Here is a 19,862-nt window from a genome sequence, read left to right on the forward strand (position 1 = left end):
AATGGGATTTTACATCCCTGGTGCAGACGCTTTCTGCAGAAACAGAAGGGGTTTTTCCATTGCTGCAGTAAATCTACCCTCTCGAGCAGCAGTAGCTGCAGCGGGTGCTAGATCAATGTACCTCATTACAGGGGTCTGAGAATCTCCAGAGCCCCGAGCAATGTAGCTAGGTCAGCCTAAATACATGCAGGGGTGGGCCTGATTAATACCTGAATGAGACACCCTGTAAAACACAGGTACTGCATAAAGCAAGTGCTTACAGCTCAGCAGGTGCACTCTTTCCTCTGAGCTTGAGCCAATACTCCAACCCCAGTAGGGGACACTGCATCTTGCTGCAGATTAAACATTAAAAACCCTACCATATGACCATTAGGGTGCCTCTATTCCTGTTAAAGAGCCATAGATCCTTTGACATTAAACATACAGGTTCGTATTTGTGATGCAAAAGCTTAGTAGATACTAAAATTAGTTGCTGTCAAATCACAGCAATATTCTATCCCCCACAGCACAGCATGCTCTCCCTTTTCAGGCAATGGAAGCAGAACCAAATGCCAGAGAAGTTTGCATCAGTGTGCAAACCTTACCTCTGACCTGTAGACAAGCTGCCATTTTCCGCCTTCACTCTGCTTGTACAACTCCAAAAACGGATCCGATTTGCCCAAAAAATCCTGTGTGCATAAAAAATAGAGTAATCAACCCCTCGTGCTTCACGCAAATGATAAAAGTATGAGAAAGCAATTCAGAAGTAACCGTAATGCGACCTGCTCACAGACTATGTGTTTGACATCTGCCCTGTTTACAATTGGAGTCATTCCCTCCTCCTTCCGTTAGCTGTCCGAACAGGAGACTCAGACTGATCGCCTGATTTTCCTCAAAGACTCCCTCTTCCCTCATCACTGACAGAACCATTGTGCTCTCTCCCTGATAGGTTGTCACCTTTGATTCAACTCTTTCTAGACCCAAATATCCAGCCCACTTCTTCCTATGTAAAACAGCAACCTCTGGTCCTTCCAGTACCCACACAGCACAGGTCCTCCTCCAGGCGCCTCTGTGGCCTGGACTTTTGCACCCCTGCTCAAGTCTATTTACAGCACTGCAGCTATTTCCCAACTCAGCATCTGGCTCAAGCACGTAGCTCTCCTCTTCCCAAGTCTTTCCCACAGGCCTTCCCTGTCCATGGAAAAAAGAAGCTTATTGCTTTGAGACAGAAAGCCTGACCCTCTTGGCAGATATTGCACCTGGACACGCTGTGAGCTTCCCCTAAGCAGTAGAGGCAATGCTGGTCGTCACTGTTTATTTACCAAGCAGGATCACAGGCAAGAGTCAAAGTCAGAAACCCAACATTCTGAGTAGGGATGTAAGTGGCCAGTCAACTGCCTGATAAGTCTAGGCTTATCGAATAGTCGAGTCATTACGACTAGTTGCTTCCCCTTACTTGCTGCCTCCGAGACAGAAGCAGCATGGTGGAGGAGAGGGGGAGCAGGAGCCAGTGCTGGAGGAAGCCGGCTTAAAAGCTGGTTCCCCCAGCACCATCTCTGAGGGCGAGCAGAGGAGCCAAAGGTGCAGTGGGGGAAAACGGCACTAGCAGGGACTGAAGCAGACAGCTCTTACCACATTTAAAAGGCAAAGGTGCAGTGGGGATAGCGAGTCCCCCCACATTGACTAATCAAGCAGTGATAGGAATTCCATCAACTATCGACTTGCTGATTAAGTGAGATGTAACATCCCTAGTTCTGAGCATAGTTCAGTACCCGTACAAGGAAAGGACAGGAGGGCGATAGAAAAACAAGGCCCAGATCTGAATACTACAAACTATAATAAAACTTTAAAACTATGCACAATGATCTGTTTAAAGAGGTATCAGATGAGGACACAAGTTTCGACTGGGTCCTTACAGCAGTGAGAAGGAACTGGAGGAATGGAGTGTGCCCTGTACTTCGCCTCAGACAGAAGCAGAAAGCAAGCCAAGGCACATTTGTGGACCTACTTAAATTCCCCTACTCTGGGCACATGATGCATGTGATTAGCCCTCAGTGGAACGCAATAGGGACCATCACTCGAAGAAGCAGCTAGACATTATAGCATATCTACTTGTGATACGCCTGCATACCATGTTTTGAGAGAATATACCATGTTTTAAAAAGATATTGTTCCATAATTAAAGGCTGCCCTGTCAAAGAAAATTTCAGCCATAGCCAATTTGAAGAGATTTCCTTACACACATGACAGTGACACAGAAAATTTTAAGGAAATAAAAGTTAACATAGTACAGTTCACACCAATAGCCCAACACTTTTTGACAAAAACAAAAAATGTTCATCCATATTCAACTATTCATATTTAGTGTTGCATTCTAATGTTGTAATCAGATAGTTCCACAATAATAATCTTGTAAAGTACATGTATTTTATCGTATTTATTCCATCTTTCCATATCTTGCATGGTCTTATACAGTGTTTCTTAAACTGTGTTATGAGGCAGTTGGAGGTGTGCTGCGGAGAACAGAGCTCAAAATGGCCACCCTTAAAGGGGTAGGTGACTTTTTTTTTGGCTTAACTCCCCCCTCCCCTTTTTTTTTTGGCTTAACTCCCCCACCCCTTTTTTTTGCTCAACAAAAAATCCTTTGTGTTCCTAATAAAAAAAATTATTGTTTGGTGTTTCTCGGTCTTAAAAAGTTTAAGAAACACTGGTCTTATATGTCTTTGTTAACACTGATAGGAACCCAACAGGATGAAAGGAGCAGTCTGGAAACATGAGACGGAAGGTGGATTAGTTTTTTTGTAGGGTAGGCAAGGGTGGACTCCAAAGTCTGGATAACTAGGAGAGACTGCAGATAAGGATTCAAAACTCAACTCTGAACCTTTGAACAAAGGGTAGGAATGGTAAATTTTCAGAATGGAGAGGGGTAACTAGTGGTGTCCCCCCAAGGGTCAGTCCTGGGACCAATCTTGTTCAACTTATTCATAAATGATCTGGAGAAAGGGGTAAGCAGAGAGGTGGTAAAGTTTGCAGATGATATTAAACTGTTTAAGATAGTCAAGACAGAAACAGACTGTGAAGAACTTCAAAAAGATCTCACCAAACTGAGTGATTGGGCAACAAAATGGCAAATTAAATTTAATGTGGATAAGTATAAAGTAATGCACGTTGGAAAAAATAACCCCAAGTATACGTACAGTAAGATCGAGCCTAATTTGGGTATGACAAATCGGGAAAGAGATCTTGGAGTTATCGAGGATAGTTCTCTGAAAACTTCCACACAGTGTGCAGCAGCGGTCAAAAAGGCAAATAGCATGTTAGGAATTATTAAGAGAGAGATAGAAAATAAGACACAGAATATCTTACTGCCCCTGTATAAAACTATGGTACGCCCACATCTTGAATACTGTGTACAGATGTGGTCTCCTCACCTCAAAAAAGATATTTTGGCCATGGAAAGGGTTCAGAAAAGGGCAACTAAAATGATTAGGGGTTTGGAATGGGTCCCATATGAAGAGAGGCTAAAGTGATCGGGACTTTTCAGTTTAGAAAAGAAGAGACTAAGGGGGGAAAAGATAGAGGTATATAAAATCATGAGTGGTGTGGAGAGGATGAATAAAGAAAAGTTATGTATTAGTTATTATTTAAAAGGTATTTATTATAAATGTATTATTTATTAGAAGAACTAGAGGACACCAAATGAAATTAATGGGTAGCAGGTTTAAAACTAATAAAAGAAAGTTCTTCTTCACACAGCATGTAGTCAACCTGTGGAACTCCTTGCCAGAGGAGGCTGTGAAGGCTAGGACTATAACAGAGTTTAAAGAGAAGCTAGATCATTTCATGGAGGTTAGGTCCATAAAAGGCTATTAGCCAGGGGATAGAAATGGTGTCCCTGGCCTCTGTTTGTCAGAAGCTAGAGATGGATGGCAGGAGACAAATCGCTTGATCATTGTCTTCAGTCCACCCCCTCTGGGGCACCTGGCGCTGGCCACTGTTGGCAGATAGACTACTGGGCTAGATGGACCTTTGGTTTGACCCAGTACGGCCGTTCTTATGTTGAAGTCCTCCAGTTGTTGCTTAATACATTTAATATATTTACCGTACATCAACTTTCAATTCTCCCTCAAGGATGTTTGTTCAGGTAAACTGCCCATTATCAAGGTTGCATCTCAATGAAATCAACCTGAATTAAAGGCAAGGTCAGACTCAAAAGCGTAGGTTGACAACTTTCTATGTGACATCACATTCAGACTGTAAATAGCATGTTTCCTGTTCAAGCAATTTCTACATATAAGTAATTCCTCTTCTGCACTGTTCTCCTGATTTGAGGAAAAATCAGGACATACACATAGCAAGTAGAACTGAATTCCTTCTTAGTGCAAGTTCTGGGGAGAGCTACACAAAGATGTGTAACTGTGTAAGAGTCAATTACCTTTTTGTCCAAGTTCTGTGCTTCAATATCTAGACTGACAACTCTTGTGTCTTTAATCTCTTCTGCTGAGATCTGTATTACGAGACCGTAAAGACAAATTAATCTCCAATGGAGTTTAGCAGACACTTAGGCACAATGAAAGGATCATAGAACACTAGGACTGGAAGGGACCTCGAGAGGTCATCGAGTCCAGTCCCCTGCCCTCATGGCAGGACCCAGTACTGCATAGACCATCCCTGATAGACATTTATCTAACCTGCTCTTAAATATCTCCAGAGATGGAGATTCCACAACCTCCCTAGGCAACTTAGGACATTGCTTCTGGTTGTAAATTTTGTTTTTTGCACACACATAAGTCAAGTAACATAATTTAACACTGCCGAAAAGCAAACTTTAAAATTAATTTACCCAAAATTAATTTATTTAACCAATGAAATGTAATTCTATATAAAACAAAGGTGAAAGTAAGTTGGTGCACCCCAGCAAGGAAGTGGCTGGCTTGGGGTGAGGTTCTGATCCAGCCCATCCCTGTCCTCCTCCCCCACCTAGAGCTGACGCTGGCAACTGGGGCCAACGGTGCGCTGGGCTGGCAGCTGGGAACTCAGGGGCACTGCAGGAGCCCTCACCTCCCTAACTCCTTTTCTGTGCCTATGGATGCTACCCTCATTGTTCCCATTTGATCAGGAGCAGCATGGTTAAGGGTCACCAATCGGGGCTGCCCCAGCCCCCCACCCACATTTCACCCTAAACATACCCACCAAAATGCCTGCCCTAACTCCTATATCCCAGCTTTTGCCCTGCGCACCCCACCCTCAGCTCCCTGCCCTAAACTCCCTTGTAAAATTTAAGTGTGGGTTACAGTGCAAGTACTGTTGTACGGCACACACATGCCCCGAGTGGGGATGTGATACAACTGTATCTGTAACAAATTTAACCTACTTTCACCCGATATAAAGCAACAAGGTCTTTCATTCTTTTAGGGACATATACAAAGCACACTTACCGTAATGTTGCCTTTCCCTGCTGGCTTTCCTTTCTTCAACTCCAAAGGCCGAGTAAGTGTTTTACTGGACACAATCTACAGCCAAATGAAGGCATACAGAATGATGCAGTTAGACACAGAAAACAAGGAGTCCTGTGGCACCTTAAAGATTAAACAGACTTATCTGGGCATAGGCTTTCATGGGCAAAAACCCACTTCATCATACATATGATGAAATGGGATTGTGCCCACAAAAACTTATGTCCTAATAAATGTGTTCATCTTTAAGGTGCTGTAGGACTCCTTGGTGTATCTTCAGATAGAGACTAACACGGCAATCCCTCCGATACAGAAAACACAGTAATGCTTCAAGAGTAAAATTCCCCAAATCACCTAAGTGACGAAGTCCCTAAATTCCATTTTCAAAAGTAACCTATTCCTCTTAGGCGCTTCAGCATCACTACAAGTCAATGGGACTTATGCTTTTAAATCACTAAGGCCCTTTTGCAAATTTTACGTCTCCTAAAACTATAATTTCTGGGGCTACAGTATTCCAGTTCTGACTTCCAGTGACATCCCTTGAAATCTAACCCTTACATTCCTTTTAGCTCTAATTTTTGCCTCACCAAAACACTTTGAGACACTGATATTTTACTTTAAGGATCCAAGAAATCCCAGGAATAGAAAAAGGCCATTCAGCATGCAGGGTCGGTTTTAATATATCTAACCCTCTCCTTCCTACTTGTAGGCTGAACAGCCAACCCTCTTCTCCAGACATGGAAGAGTAGATGGGGCTCCAATACTCATTCCTTCTCTGCTGCAATCACCTTCCCTTTTCACACAAAGGCAACTAAACATCCAAGTCATGTTGTTGGGGTTCCCAATTACCTCAGGCTCCTCACCTGTTCAATTATATTCCAGGATATTTGATGGTCTCCCCATTTTGAGCACTTTATAACAAGCCATCTATATTTTCTGGACTTAGAACTTTTAAACATTTTTGTTCCAGGTATGTGTTTTCCAGGACACATTTGTGTGCTATCAAACGTGATTAATCAGGATAGAAAACATTGTTTCTCCCTTTGATTTAAAAGAGGGCATGCAAAGCATACCTTAAATATAGGCTTGTGACTTTTTAGGTGAGGGAGCTTTATTATAACACATACAGAAAGCCCGAACCAAGTTGTCTGTCTGAAGTTCCCAGGTACAAGACAAGCAAGAAAAATAATCTAAGAAAAAATGAGATGTCTTGTCCCCTGGTTTTGCTAGTGACTGCTGGGGGAGAGAAGGGGTGTAACAACACATATACACACTCAGCTATCATACCCTTCTCTTCAAAGTGATAATCAGTCAAGCTAAACAGATGTTAAAAAATTACTCTACATTTTATAATTATCCGTGCACCCATGAGTCTGTTCAAGAACTGCTCCTAAACAGTAAGAGCTAGGACCACTACATTTGGTATACAGCTTCCTCTTATCATAACTTAAATCAAGGTAAGGATCTGGTTGCACCAGGACAACGGGATGAGCCTGGTATTTGATTGCTTCTCATAAAATGAAAAGGGAGGGGTCTGGTAAAAGGGACAGTTATACTGTGAAATGACCACAAGCGCAGCAAGGGGTCAGAGATAGGGACCAAGACAGCTATAACCCCATTGGGCCAGCAGGGGGAAGAGGTGGAAAAAAAAAGGACAGTTATCTACTATAAATTTCAGAGAGTTTGTCTGTGTGACTAGGTCTAGACTACGGGGCTTTATCAGAAAAATCTACGCAAATTGCGCTCTGCAATTTGTGTAGCTTTTTCCAATCACTTTTGCAGAAGCTTTTCTGCCATTTGGCCCAGTCTAGACGGGGCCAAATGGTGGAAAAGCCTCCTCTTTCGGCGGAGCCCTTATGGCTTGTCAAACAAGGTATACAGGGCTCCCCGAAAGAGCATGTTTGCTCTTCCGCAAAAAAACCCAAAAAACAGAAGAGCAAACGTTTTCCTTGGACGCGGTGGGGTTTTTGAGGAAGCGAGGGCATGTGCCTAACAGACACCGACAGCACAAGGAGCCACTGTGGTGCATGTGTGGCACAGCAGGGCACTGCTAGAAAAATCTCCGGTCACCAGCACTAGCTCCCCAGAGTGGAGCACCCACAGGAACTTCACTCGAAGAAGAACCCTGTCTTCAAAAGCACTTGCAACCACTTGCAGCTTGGTATCATCTGCAAACTTAATAACTGAGCTCTCTATGCCAATATCTAAATTGTTGATGAAAGCATTGGACAGAACCAGTCCCAAAACTGACCGCTGTGGTACCCTACTTGATATGCCCTTCCAGCATGACTCTGAACCATTAAATAACTACTTGCTGAGAACAGTTATCCAGCCAGTTACACACCCACCTTACAGTAGCCCCATCTAGGTTTTATTTTCCTGGTTTATTGATAAGAAGATCATGCGAGACCATATCAAATGCCTTACTGAAGTCTAGGTATACCACATCCACTGCTTCTCCCTTATCCACAAGACTTGTTTTCCTATCAAAGAAAGCTATCAGATTGGTTTGACGTGATTTGTTCTTTACAAATCCATGCTGGCTGTAACCTATCACCTTATTATCTTCCAGATGTTTGCAGATGAATTCCTTAATTACTTGCTCTGGTATCTTCCCTAGCAAAGAAGTTAAACTGACTGGTCTGTATTTTCCTGGGTTGTTCTTATTTCCTTTTTTATATAAGGACACTATATTTGCCCTTTTCCAGTTTTCTGGAATCTCTCCTGACTTCCATGATTTTTCAAAGATGATAGCTAAAGGCTCAGATACCTCCTCTGTCAGCTCCTTGAGTATTCTAGGATGCATTCCATCAGGCCCTGGTGACTTGCAGACTTCTAACTAAGTTGGAACTGGACTTTTAATATTCCATTCATCTGAAGATAGGGAAGCTTGCTTTTATTTACAAGTTTGGGAGCCATCACAAAGGTAGGAATAAAGACATTACCTGGTTAGCACACTACCTTCCACATCCTAATGACTTAACCAACCAAACAATAGACAATTTGCACCTTCTCGATCAGCTTCTTGTAACATGAACACTCTAATGCACTATTTTTTCCCTTCCTTCCCCCCCCATCCCCTATTTATTTTAGAACTGGACTTTTAATACTCCGTTCATCTGAAGAAGTGTGTTGTATCCACAAAAGCCCATGATACCATCTACATGTTTTGTTAGTCTTTAAGGTGCTGCTAGACTATTCACTGTTTTTTAAAGTTTTTCCAGTTACAGACCAACTCAACTACCCCTCTGTAACTTTTCTAATTTTTAATTTGTTTTTTTTTATTTTAACTTGTAAACTAACCTATTTCCACGATCACTCAGTATGTTAGGCATCCTGTCACATCAATCTGCTTGACAAAAACTACGATGCCTAAAAGTATAGATCTGCTAAACAGGTGTCAGGAGGTTCCATGTGCTTCCCATTTTTCTCCTATTTTTTCCCTTCTTCCCCAAAAGTCAATCAGATTCTCTCCATTGAAACCTAGAATGTTTCCTGATATTTTGAACAGAACACACAGTTCAAAAGTTGTTTCAAAACCAGACAGATGCTATCACAAATCCTGCAACAAATATATATTTCTTGTCTGTGCCCTATCTCCCCAGAGCAGAGAGGGGGCACAGCAGGACTTGCGATAGAGGGAGCTGCCTGCTTTTAGGAGTGGTGCAAGGCCAGGGCAGGGGTGAGCCTGCTTTAGCCCCACTGCACCACCACCCAGGAGCCACCTGAGGTAAGCAGGGCCCAGCTTGGAGCCCACATCCCAAAACCCTAACCCAGTCATGAAGCCCCTCCTGCACCCCTAGCATCCCTGCATCCAAATGCCCTCCTAGAGCCTGCACCTAGAACCCCCTCCAACACCCTAACCGCCTGCAGCTCAGAGCCCCTCTCACACTCCAAATCCCTTAATGCAAGGTCGGAGCCTACACCCCAAGCCTCTGCCCCAGCCTAGTGAGAGGGAGGAAGGGAGGATGGAGTGAACAGGGGCAGAGAAGGAGGAGAAAGGAGGTGGGGCAAGGGAATTTGGGTTGCAGGTAGATCTTCGATTGCACTTAAATTCAGAAAGTGATCTCAAGCATAAAGAGGTTGGAGACCGCTGTTCTAAGACCTGCCTCACTGTTAATTAAGGAGATATAGCTATGGCTAAAAAATGCACTCCCGGGGGTATGTCTACACTACCACCCTAGTTCGAACTAGGGTGGTTAATGTAGGCAGCCGGAGTTGCAAATGAAGCCTGGGATTTGAATTTCCCGGGCTTCATTTGCATGTTGCCGGGCGCCGCCATTTTTAAATGTCCGCTAGTTCGGACTCCGTGCCTGCGGCTACACGCGGCACGAACTAGGTAGTTCGGATTAGGCTTCCTATTCCGAACTACTGGTACACCTCGTTCCAGCGGCAGCTGGTGGTCCCCCAAAGGTATCGCCGCAAGCTGCTACACCTGGCCCATGACATCCCGTTCTCGGGACACCAGGGGATCCAGCACACGTGGCTGAGGCTGCTCCAAAACTTCTACTGGCCGGGGATGTTTGCAGCTGTACAGCAGTACTGCTGGTCCTGTGACTCCTGCCAGCGAGTGGGGAAGGCCCAAGACAGGAGGAAAGCTGCGTTGAGACCCCTGCCCATCATAGAGGAGCCTTTCCAGGTGGCGGTGGATATTGTGGGGCCCTTTAACAGAGCGACCCGGACGGGGAAGAAATACATCCTGGTGGTGGTGCTATATCCTGGAGAAGCAATAAACTACCTCCATTCTATTGGCTGGGGGAGTCTGTTCGTGCCATTTGGAGGTGCAGGAGACGGTGGACCCCAACGCGCCGTCACGGGGTGTTTGGGTGGAGTAGGGGATTTTGACCTGTGTCAGGGGATTGGGGTATAGGGTGAGGGAGGGAGTGTGGGTGCAGGAGAGGGATGTAGGAGAGGGGACCAGTCTGGGAGGAGTTGTCACCTGAGGCAGAGGGTGCAGAGTTTCGATGGTGATCTGGGGGAGGGAGTTGGGATGCAGGAGGGGTTGGGGTGCCAGCGGCAGACGCTGGCTGGGAGGAGTTTACCTAAGAGTCTCCTGGCCAGCAGGCTGCAGCACCCCACAAGGCAGGCTGGGCTCCCTGCCTGCTGCAGCCCCAGCCTGCTTGACAATACAGGCTGCTCCCTCCACGTGGCCCTCAACTCAGGGTGGAGGAAGAGGCTTGCATTGCCCAAGACTCTCAGCCCAATCTCTCAGCTCTGATTGGCTGGCTGTTATTAGCCAATAGGAGCTGAGCGATTGGCTGAGGTCAGTTCTTATTGATCAGTTGTTTCTGGCCAATAGGAGCTAAGGATTGGGCCGGAGGCGGGGAGATAGCATGAAGCCTCCCGCTCCCTGCAGAGCAGAGAGGTGCAGGGACTGGGTTTTAAACCACAGCAGCTGCGTGTGCCTGAGGGTGCCAGCAGGGTGGTCTGTGGGCCAGATCCGGCCCCCAGGCTGTATTCTGCCCAGCCCTGGGCTAGGTGGATATAAAGTAGTCACCTAGCTACTGCTGCTTGGGAAGGTGGATTACTTACGACAAAAAAATCCCTTTTGTCACAGTTGGAAGTGTCTACCCTACTGTTCTACGCAGCATAACTACAGTGGTGGGGCTGTAACATCGTAGCACCCACAAAGTACCACATAGACTAAGTGAAATCAGTTCAACGGACAAAATGCTTTTACCCAGCGTATGTCAAAACTTCTGACACCCAAGATTCTCCCTTTTCTGATTTAAACCTACATTTATCACTGCTTTCCAGACCCCGGAGATACATTTTCTGCAAGTACCTGTCCCAATGTACACTCCACCCCTCCAAGGTAATCATCATCATTTAAATCATACGACTTGTTATCGATATCATAGACACCAAACTTCAGCTTCTGCACTTTCTCAAAGTAGTAATCAATGAGTAGTTTCTTGGAGAATTCAGGCTTCTGGCAGTTCTTTATCTTTTCAGTTCGATCCAACTATGCAAAAAAAAAAAAAAAGAGATGGAAATTATCTCTCTATATAAACATACTGACCATACAATACTTGTTATACCCTTCACCCCCAAACACTTGTTTATTGGCCTTTATATGTCTCTGAGGTATGCAAGTGCCAGGCTGCTAAATCTAGCCTCTGCAAAATGACTACTCTGCAACTCTGTGCTCCCCGCATGTTAATAAAGACATTTTATAATCAACTGCCCCTTAATTTGGCTTAGAGATCATCTGAAATTTGAGGAAAAAAGCCAAAGACATACTATGTGCTGATCATAGAATCATAGAATAATAGGACTGGAAGGGACCTCGAGAGGTCATCGAGTCCAGCCCCCCGCCCTCAAGGCAGGATCAAGCTCCGTCTACACCATCCCTGACAGATGTCTATCTAACCTGTTCTTAAATATCTCCAGAGAGGGAGATTCCACCACCTCTCTTGGCAATTTATTCCAATATTTGACCACCCTGACAGTTAGGAATTTTTTCCTAATGTCCAATCTAAACCTCCCCTGCTGCACTTTAAGCCCATTACTCCTTGTCCTGTCCTCAGAAACCAAGAGGAACAAATTTTCGCCTTCCTCCTTGTGACACCCTTTTAGATATTTGAAAACCGCTATCATGTCCCACCTCACAGGGGAAAAGCAGCAGCACAACTTAACAGAAAAATAAAATCCCTGTTGTGTCTTCAAATTATCAACCTTATGATTATTACTCCATCAAATTAGAGACAGGGGGCTTTGAAAGTCACAATTTTGACCAAGCAGGATTTAATTAAGCAAATTACACTACTGTAACTGGCAATCTTTACAGATTGGTCATGCTCTGAAAATACGCATTTCTGTAATATAATGCAAGATTAGAGATTATAGGCTACTTTTTACCTCTGCCCATTGATCACCTCCCACATTTTGGAGTAAGACACAAAGAGGGTCAGATTTTGAACCAACATCTTTGTCAATGAGATTCTCACAGGATATGGACAATTCCACCTTAGTCACACACTGAGCCATCTGCAAAAAAATTCAGAGAAGAAATAAATGCAAATGTTGATAAAGCATTTATCAATAAAACCACATCCCTTGCATTCATAACAGTGACGCACAGCAAGCCAGACAATACAGCAAACAAAACCTGAGCAGGATAAACAAGGAGGAGTCCCATGGTACCTTAAAGACTGACAGATTTATTTGGGCATAAGCTTTCATGGGTAAAAAAAAAACAAAAAACAATCAGTCAGATGCATGACTGGATATCACAAAGTAGGGATATATATTTCACACACACACAAAAGCAGGCAATTACTTATCAAGTGTAGAACTAGGGTTAACGAGGCCAATTCAGTCAGACTGGAGTGGCTCACTCCCAGCAGTTGATAGGGAGTGCAATTTGCAAATGAGTTGCAGCTCTGCTTTTCTCTTTGTAGTCTGGATTTGAAGTTATTCTGTAAAATAATGGCTACTTTTAAATCTGTTATTGAGAGTCCAGGTAGGTTAAAGTGTTCAAGGAGGCAGGCCATTTCTCTCCTACAGACAGCCCCCCCAGTGTGAAGCAAATATCAGCAGCCACACTCCAGAGAAACACTTACCAAGGAACGTATCCCTGCAAAAAGATCCTGTTGCCTACTCTGTCCCCATATTTATACAAACACCATCAGTCACATCTTCAGGAACTCATTCACCTACAATTCATAACGTGATCTATGCCACCATGTGCTAGCAACATCCCACTCCCATGTATATTGGCCAAACCAGTCTCTGTCCCAAAGAATAAACACAAATCAGACATCAAGAAAGGTTACATGCAAAAACCAGCAGGAGAGCAATTCAACCTCTGTGGACACTCAGTAACAGATTTAAAAGTAGCTTGAAGGAGGATTTAGAATGGTTGTCTCACTACAAAGACAATTTTCCCTCTCTTGGTATTCACACCTCCCCATCAACTGCTAGGAGCGAGCTACATCCCCTCTGAATTGGCCTCGCTAACGCCGATCCTACCACTGATAAATAACTGCCTTCTTTGGGAGGGAGAATGTGGGTCTACCTCTGATATCCAATTCATGTAGCTAACAAAAGGTTTTATCCACAACATAGTCTGTTAGTCTCCAAGGTACATTGACACAGCAACATTATTTCAAAATAATAGTCCTCCTCTACACAGCAAGGAGATATTTCGAAATAATGTCAAAATATTGTCAAGCTGGAGGGCTTCTTACTCCAACTCCTGTAACTCGCATTGTACGAGGAGTAAGGGAAGTTGGAGAAGGAATGCTCTATTTCAAAATAAGTGCTGTGTAGACGCTCCCAATTTCGAAATAAGCTACGTAATTGACAGAACTCAATTTGCATAGCTTATTTCAAGGTAAGCTTTTCTATACAGACACACCCTAAGGTGCCACAGGTCTCCTCGTCGTTTGTGCAGATAAAGACCAACCCAGCGACCACTCTGAAATTAAGTGAAATAAAAACACTTCCCTACAGGATGCTAGAAGCCTCTGCCAGGATTTTCTCTTATGATTTTAGGAGGAGACAAAGCTCACCAGGAGATTCTCAAGGATTCCAATGAGCTCTTGACAATTGCCCACAAGCCTTGGGACACACACAGCCCGTTAGAAACCCCTCCCGGCGACCCTCCAAGGCTGCGTCCGGCCCCAGCAACTTCTGCATGGCACGGGGCTGGGCTGGCTCTCTGTCCCTGAGCAGCCAGCCCAAGGCGAAGGGCCTGGGCCCTGCATCTGAGAGCTGGGCCCGTGCCTCGCTGACCGCTGGCCTGGTCCATCTGTGTTCTCTCTGCCCGTCCGCAGCCAGCACCAGGCCGGGCCAACTCCGGCACCCCCTGGCTCCTCCCCGCCTATGCCACTAGGAGGAGCGCGTGGCCAGCCGGGTCCTGCAGCCCCAGTGCGCACCTGCCCAGGGCCAGCACAGAGGAGCGGTGGCCACGGAAAACACGGATGTTGCAGCCTCCCTGGAGATGCTCCTGTTTACAGGCTCCATGCCCAGAGCCAGAGTTACTAGCTGAGCAGCTCCAGGCAGCATCTGTGTCTTCCTGACAGTCCATAACGAAAAGGCTGGCCACACTCGCCCAGCGGCTGGAGTCAAGGTAATGGGGGCTCTGGGAACCCAGCTATTTAGAAGGGTTGAAAGTCAGTGTCAGAGTGATTGTGAGGCCACTCAGTCCCCAGTACAAATACAGTTCTGACTGAACAAAGCGTTCGCTAGTGCTCCAAGTGCTTGCAATGTCAACTACTGCAGAACCATCTCGTTGAGAGGAATGAGGAATTTCACCTGTTCCTTTAAATCAGGTTTTCTTTATAGTGCTAGTGTTTGGAGAGACACATTTTCTCTACTCCTTTCTTCAGCCCTCAAGCACAGATAAGAAAATTGGCTCAGACTAGCAGGAGTTGGCTCCAAGGGAACAAAAATCCCTCCTCTGAATCCAACTAATATTGAAGACTGTGCCTAAAAACTAAACACACATGCTCTGAAACTGCTTGGCCATACAGGGTTCTCTACAGCATTTAATACTAGAGTTGACCTCTGAAATACTAATCACTGAAATACTAATCACAACAAATATTTCATGGTACTCTAATTATAGTAAGCCATTTTTCCCCTTTCTTGGCAGTCTTTCAATTTGAAGAATTTAATTAAAATGTTAATCCAGTGTAGAGGGTCAGATTGCTGGGTATGAAATATACAAGAAAGCAAATGGTCAGGTAAGCAAGAAGTATTCCATACTAAAGCCCAGTCACATCCAACAACATTTATGAAGGGCTGTGAAATAAGCAGCCAATAGAGAGAGGATAACTACATACTACAAAGAGCCACAAGGATGCTGAATATGGCCAGATTTTGAGAAATCACCGAGGTAATGGCACACTCCTTGCAAATACCACTAGTGCTACCTGGACACAGCTACATTGTTATATCATAGGAAGAATTAGAGCTTATGCCAGTGAAGCAACTATTCCTCACACAGATTAGCCAGCAAACCCTTAGCAAAATTAGAACTTCAGCATGCTCCAGTAAGCTTGCTTCTCCTTCTTTGTTGGGTGACAGACAGGTCTGTAATAGTATTTGATTGCTTGAGTCAACCAGATCCTGTGGTACTTTTCTGAATATCCAAGGTGTGCCATTCCTGTGGTATTTCTATTTAAATTTATTTAGTCTTAGCTTCTTCTGTGGTGTTCATTACTGCATTATCTGACATGGGAAAATACATGAGACCAACATTCCTGTGAGATATCATCACTTTCCACAGATGAGGAACTGAAGTAGAAAAAGTGTTGACATGCCCAAGTTCACACAGGCAGTCTGTGGCGGAATCAGGAATCTTATTTGGATCTACTGCTTCCATTTTCAGCCCTTTAATCTGCAGGCCATCCTTCTCGTGGAACTTTTAAGTAGACAGAGAGAAATTAAGTCTATGCTAGCACTCGAGCAGTTGTCCTTACTGCTTCAGAGAGAAACATTGCTAAAAAGTGTCAGCAATGATTGAGTTTCTCACTGTAGACAAAGCTTAAATATTTTAATATTTAACGGCTCACGCAAGTGCTCCTTTTGAACGGTCCTTAGACCCAGTTGTGCAAAGTATTTTTTCCCCTCTTCTAAATTATTCCACTTGCTTCTGCAATAGAAATCTCTGTGCTGGTATCAAGGAGGCTTGGTCTAGAAATCTAGCATATTACAAAAAGATTTTAAGTCCCATCTATAAGAAATGGAGGATAGAAAAGATTTCTTGTGTTTCACAAATATTTTAGGGAATCCACTAGACAAAATAGTTGTCAGGTAGTTTGTCTTCAAAGTCCTTTGATGCTATTTGGGCCATATATATGTCTCCAGTGCAGGAGACATATGGGAAAATTACCAAATTTTAAATCTATAATTATAATTCTTCTGGGAACAGAACAGCAAAGAGATAGATGTCAATAACCCAACTGAGCACTGTCTCATTAAGAAAAAAGCAAAACAAAACAACAGATTGCAAAAAGTTGTTGCAGACTTTAGCAACCAAAGGTACAATATTGTAAGTGAGGTTACTACAATGAGTGCTATAACAATGTTATTTATTTGCAAAGGATAATCTCTCTGTGTGTGAGAGAGTGTGTATTTATCATTCATTATCAGAACTGGGGAGGGTCTATAATCTTTCAGAGAGACTGAGTACTCAAAGCCACAGGTATTAGATCATTAATCATCTTGTTCAACTTCTTTAATGAAAAATGAATTTTCAATTTAAGCGTAATACATTTGGCCAATCACACGAGATTGAACGTGATTTAACCCATATAACGGATGTTAGTCATGTTGCTTAATACACTACTGCACACCATTCAGATTCTACAGTGCTGAGAAAATGTAAAAAACTGATGTAGGGTAGAATTTAGAGAAGCATTAGGAAAAGTGAACAAAACACTTTAATTCCATTCATATATGTGAGTAAGCTATTATCCCATTTTGCTACTATTGATCTTACGTGTCACACTCTTTGATAGCATTCAACCACAAATGGGCTGTGCACACAGCCTCAAAGGTCCACCATTACCTCTGACAACCAATTTTTCTCAAATCAGGCTGACTGCAGAATTCAAGGTCCTTTTTTCAGATGCACCTATATTTTGCCCTCCCAGCCGTGCATAGAACAAATTTAATCTCAAGTCTATGTAGTTTGCAACCCTAATATATTTGTGCAATTCTACAGGGCAGACACTTCAGTACAACTTTATACAGTGTCCATTGTTAGGAAAAAAAGGGTAAAAAAAAAAGTCAGTTAGTCCTAGCTTCTTAGTCATGATTCTTAAACTTTACATGCTGCAGCAATAAAAATTCCATGTAAAAAAGGAAATATTGAAAAGAGTACTTTCCACTTCAATACTCATTAGTTCACCCACAGATACAGGACAAAGTAGAGCCAAATGAAGTAGAAGGAAGGGTTGCTCAACAAACAGAACCAGTTCTGTTTAGGCTTCAGTATCTACAGGTAACAGACATGCTTTGCAGGAAGGCAACCATTATTCCTCAACTTGTGTTTGCATACAGTATAAAAGGTACATAAATGCATGTTTCAAATTTGTGCTGAAAGTAGACAAGCAAACAGGAAACTTCCCCATCTCACAAAATGAAGACAATCTTTTTTTCTTCAGAGGGGTAGCCGAGATCGTCTATAACAGGAAAAACTTAAAAAACAACAAATAATCTAGTAGCACTTCAAAGACTAAACATATAGATGGTATCATGAACTTTCGTGGGCACACTACACTTCTTCAGATGGCAGGAGTGTTGGAAGTCCAGATCCAAGAATAAATAAAGGAAGGAGAGAGTGGGAAGAGAGAAGGAAAAAAATTGAAGGGGAGGAAGAACAAAAGACAGTGAGTAGATAAGCTTCAGAGGGATAGCTGAATGAGTCTGTAACAGGAAAAACTTCAACAGTCTATTTAGTCTTTAAGATGCTACTAGTTACATTAGTTTGCACTTGGAAAGGAAGGTGACCAATACCAGATTCTATACAGGCATCAAGAACCATTAACACCTTCGTTGTTTGGTTGGTTGAAAATGTGCGAGCCATCTGATATCCAGATTCAAACCATTAGCATAAGAATTAAACTTGTGAATGAAGTTAAGCTCCAATCCTTCTGTGTATTTGGCTTGTGGAATTGGTCTGAAACAGAACAGCGACTTGGAGATCTATTAATGAGTGTCCAGGAAGTTAAAGTGCTCTCCAACAGGTTTTTGTGTGTTGCCTTTTCAGATATCTGATGTGTGTCCATTAATTCTTTCCAATAGAGACTGTCCAGTTTGGCTGATAGACATTTCAGTGGGGCACTGCTGGCATCTGATGGCATAGATCACATTAGTGGATGTGCAGTTAAATGAGCCCCTGATTTGGTGGCTGATGTGGTTGGGTCCAGTGTTGAAAACGCTTATGTAGATGTGTGGGCAGAGTTGGCACCGGGGCTGATAGCAGGGGTGGGTTCCTGGATGCTTATGATGCAGCTGTGTTGCGTGATTACTTGAAAGTATTGGTTTCAGATTAGGGGGCTGTCTAAGCCAGAATTGGCCTTCCCCCAAGGTCCCTGAGAGTGATGGGTCATTTTCCAACACAAGTTGTACATTTTTGATAACGTGTTGGAGGGGTTTAAGTTGTGGACTATGGGGCTATGTCTAGACTGCAAGCCTCTTTCGAAAGAGGCTTTTTCGAAATACACTTTCAAAAAAGCATCTTTCGAAAAAGAATGTCTAGACTACAACCTGTACTTTCGAAAAAGCAAGCCGCTTTTTCAAAAGAGAGCACCCAGGCAGCCTTGATGCTCTCTTTTGAAAAAGCAATTTGCATTACATAGCGCCTTTTTTCAAAAGAGCACTTTCGAAAAAAGGCATTCTTCCTTGTTAAATGAGGTTTTCCATGGTCGAAAAAACTGCCACGTTCTTTCAATTTACTTTCAAAAGAATGCGGCAGCAGTCTAGATGCAGGGGACTTTTTTTTTTTAAAGCCACTTTTTTTGAAGAAAAAAAACTGTAGTCTAGACACACCCTAGGTGACAACAAGTTGAATTCTGTTGTTTTGGGCCTGTCTTGAAGGAGTTCATGTCTGGGTACTTTTTTGGCCTTGGCAATCTGTTTTTGCACTTCTCCAGGTGGGTATTTCAGTTTTAAGAATGCTCTCTTTGTAGATCCTATAGGTTTTTGTGTCTGTCTGTGAGATTGGAGCAAATCCAGTTGTGTCTTAGGGCTTGGCTATACACAACAGATTGAGAAATGTGTCTGGGATGGAAGCTGGAGGCACGAAGGTAAGTGTAGCAGTTGGTAGGTTTCTGGTATATGGTGGTGGAAATTTGTCCACTATTTAATTGTACTGTAGCGTCAAGGAAGTGGATTTCTCGTGTGGACTGATCAAGGCTGAGATTGATAGTGGGGTGGAAGTTGTTGAAATCCTTGTGAAATTCTTCAAGAGTCTCTTTCCTGTGGGTTCATATGATGAAGATATCATTGATATAGCGTAAGCAGAGTAAAGGTGTTAGGGGGCAAGAGCTAAGGAAACATTGTTCAAGGTTGGCCATAAAGATGTTGACATATTGTGGTGCCATGGGGGTGCCCATGGCGGTGCCGCTGACTTGAAGATATAAATTGTCTCCAAATTGGAAGTAGATGTGGGCGAAGACAAAGTCCCCGAGCTCTGTAACTAGGTGTACAGTGCTGTCATTAGGGATGGTGTTCCTGATAGCCTGTAATCCGTCTTCATGTGGAATGTTGGTGTACAGGGCTTCTACGTCCATGGTGGCCAGGATGGTATTTTCAGGAAGATTACTTTTTGTAGTTTCCTCAGGAAGTCGGTGGGGTCACGAAGATAGCTAGGGGTGCTAGCAGCATAGGGTCTGAGGAGAAAGTCAATATAGCCAGATAATTCTGTTGTAAGTGTGCCAGTGCTTGAGATGATGGGTCATCTGGGATTTC

General features: G+C 43.6%; 1 protein-coding gene across 9 annotated transcripts in view; it reads right to left on the reverse strand.

Moving 5' to 3' along the window:
- Window positions 1-19,862, reverse strand: part of CPNE1 (copine 1) — a 93,967-nt gene that overhangs the window by 20,274 nt on the left and 53,831 nt on the right. For all 9 annotated transcript variants that reach the window (XM_075901463.1, XM_075901465.1, XM_075901464.1 and 6 more), the window contains 5 exons: window positions 12,297-12,425; window positions 11,221-11,400; window positions 5,418-5,492; window positions 4,415-4,486; window positions 585-668 (listed from right to left, as the gene is read on the reverse strand). In XM_075901463.1, the coding sequence (XP_075757578.1) occupies window positions 585-668; window positions 4,415-4,486; window positions 5,418-5,492; window positions 11,221-11,400; window positions 12,297-12,425 (540 nt within the window). The remainder of the gene's footprint in view (window positions 1-584; window positions 669-4,414; window positions 4,487-5,417; window positions 5,493-11,220; window positions 11,401-12,296; window positions 12,426-19,862) is intronic.

The sequence above is a fragment of the Pelodiscus sinensis genome, chromosome 18, assembly GCF_049634645.1.
Source record: "Pelodiscus sinensis isolate JC-2024 chromosome 18, ASM4963464v1, whole genome shotgun sequence".
NCBI lineage: Eukaryota > Metazoa > Chordata > Testudines > Trionychidae > Pelodiscus > Pelodiscus sinensis.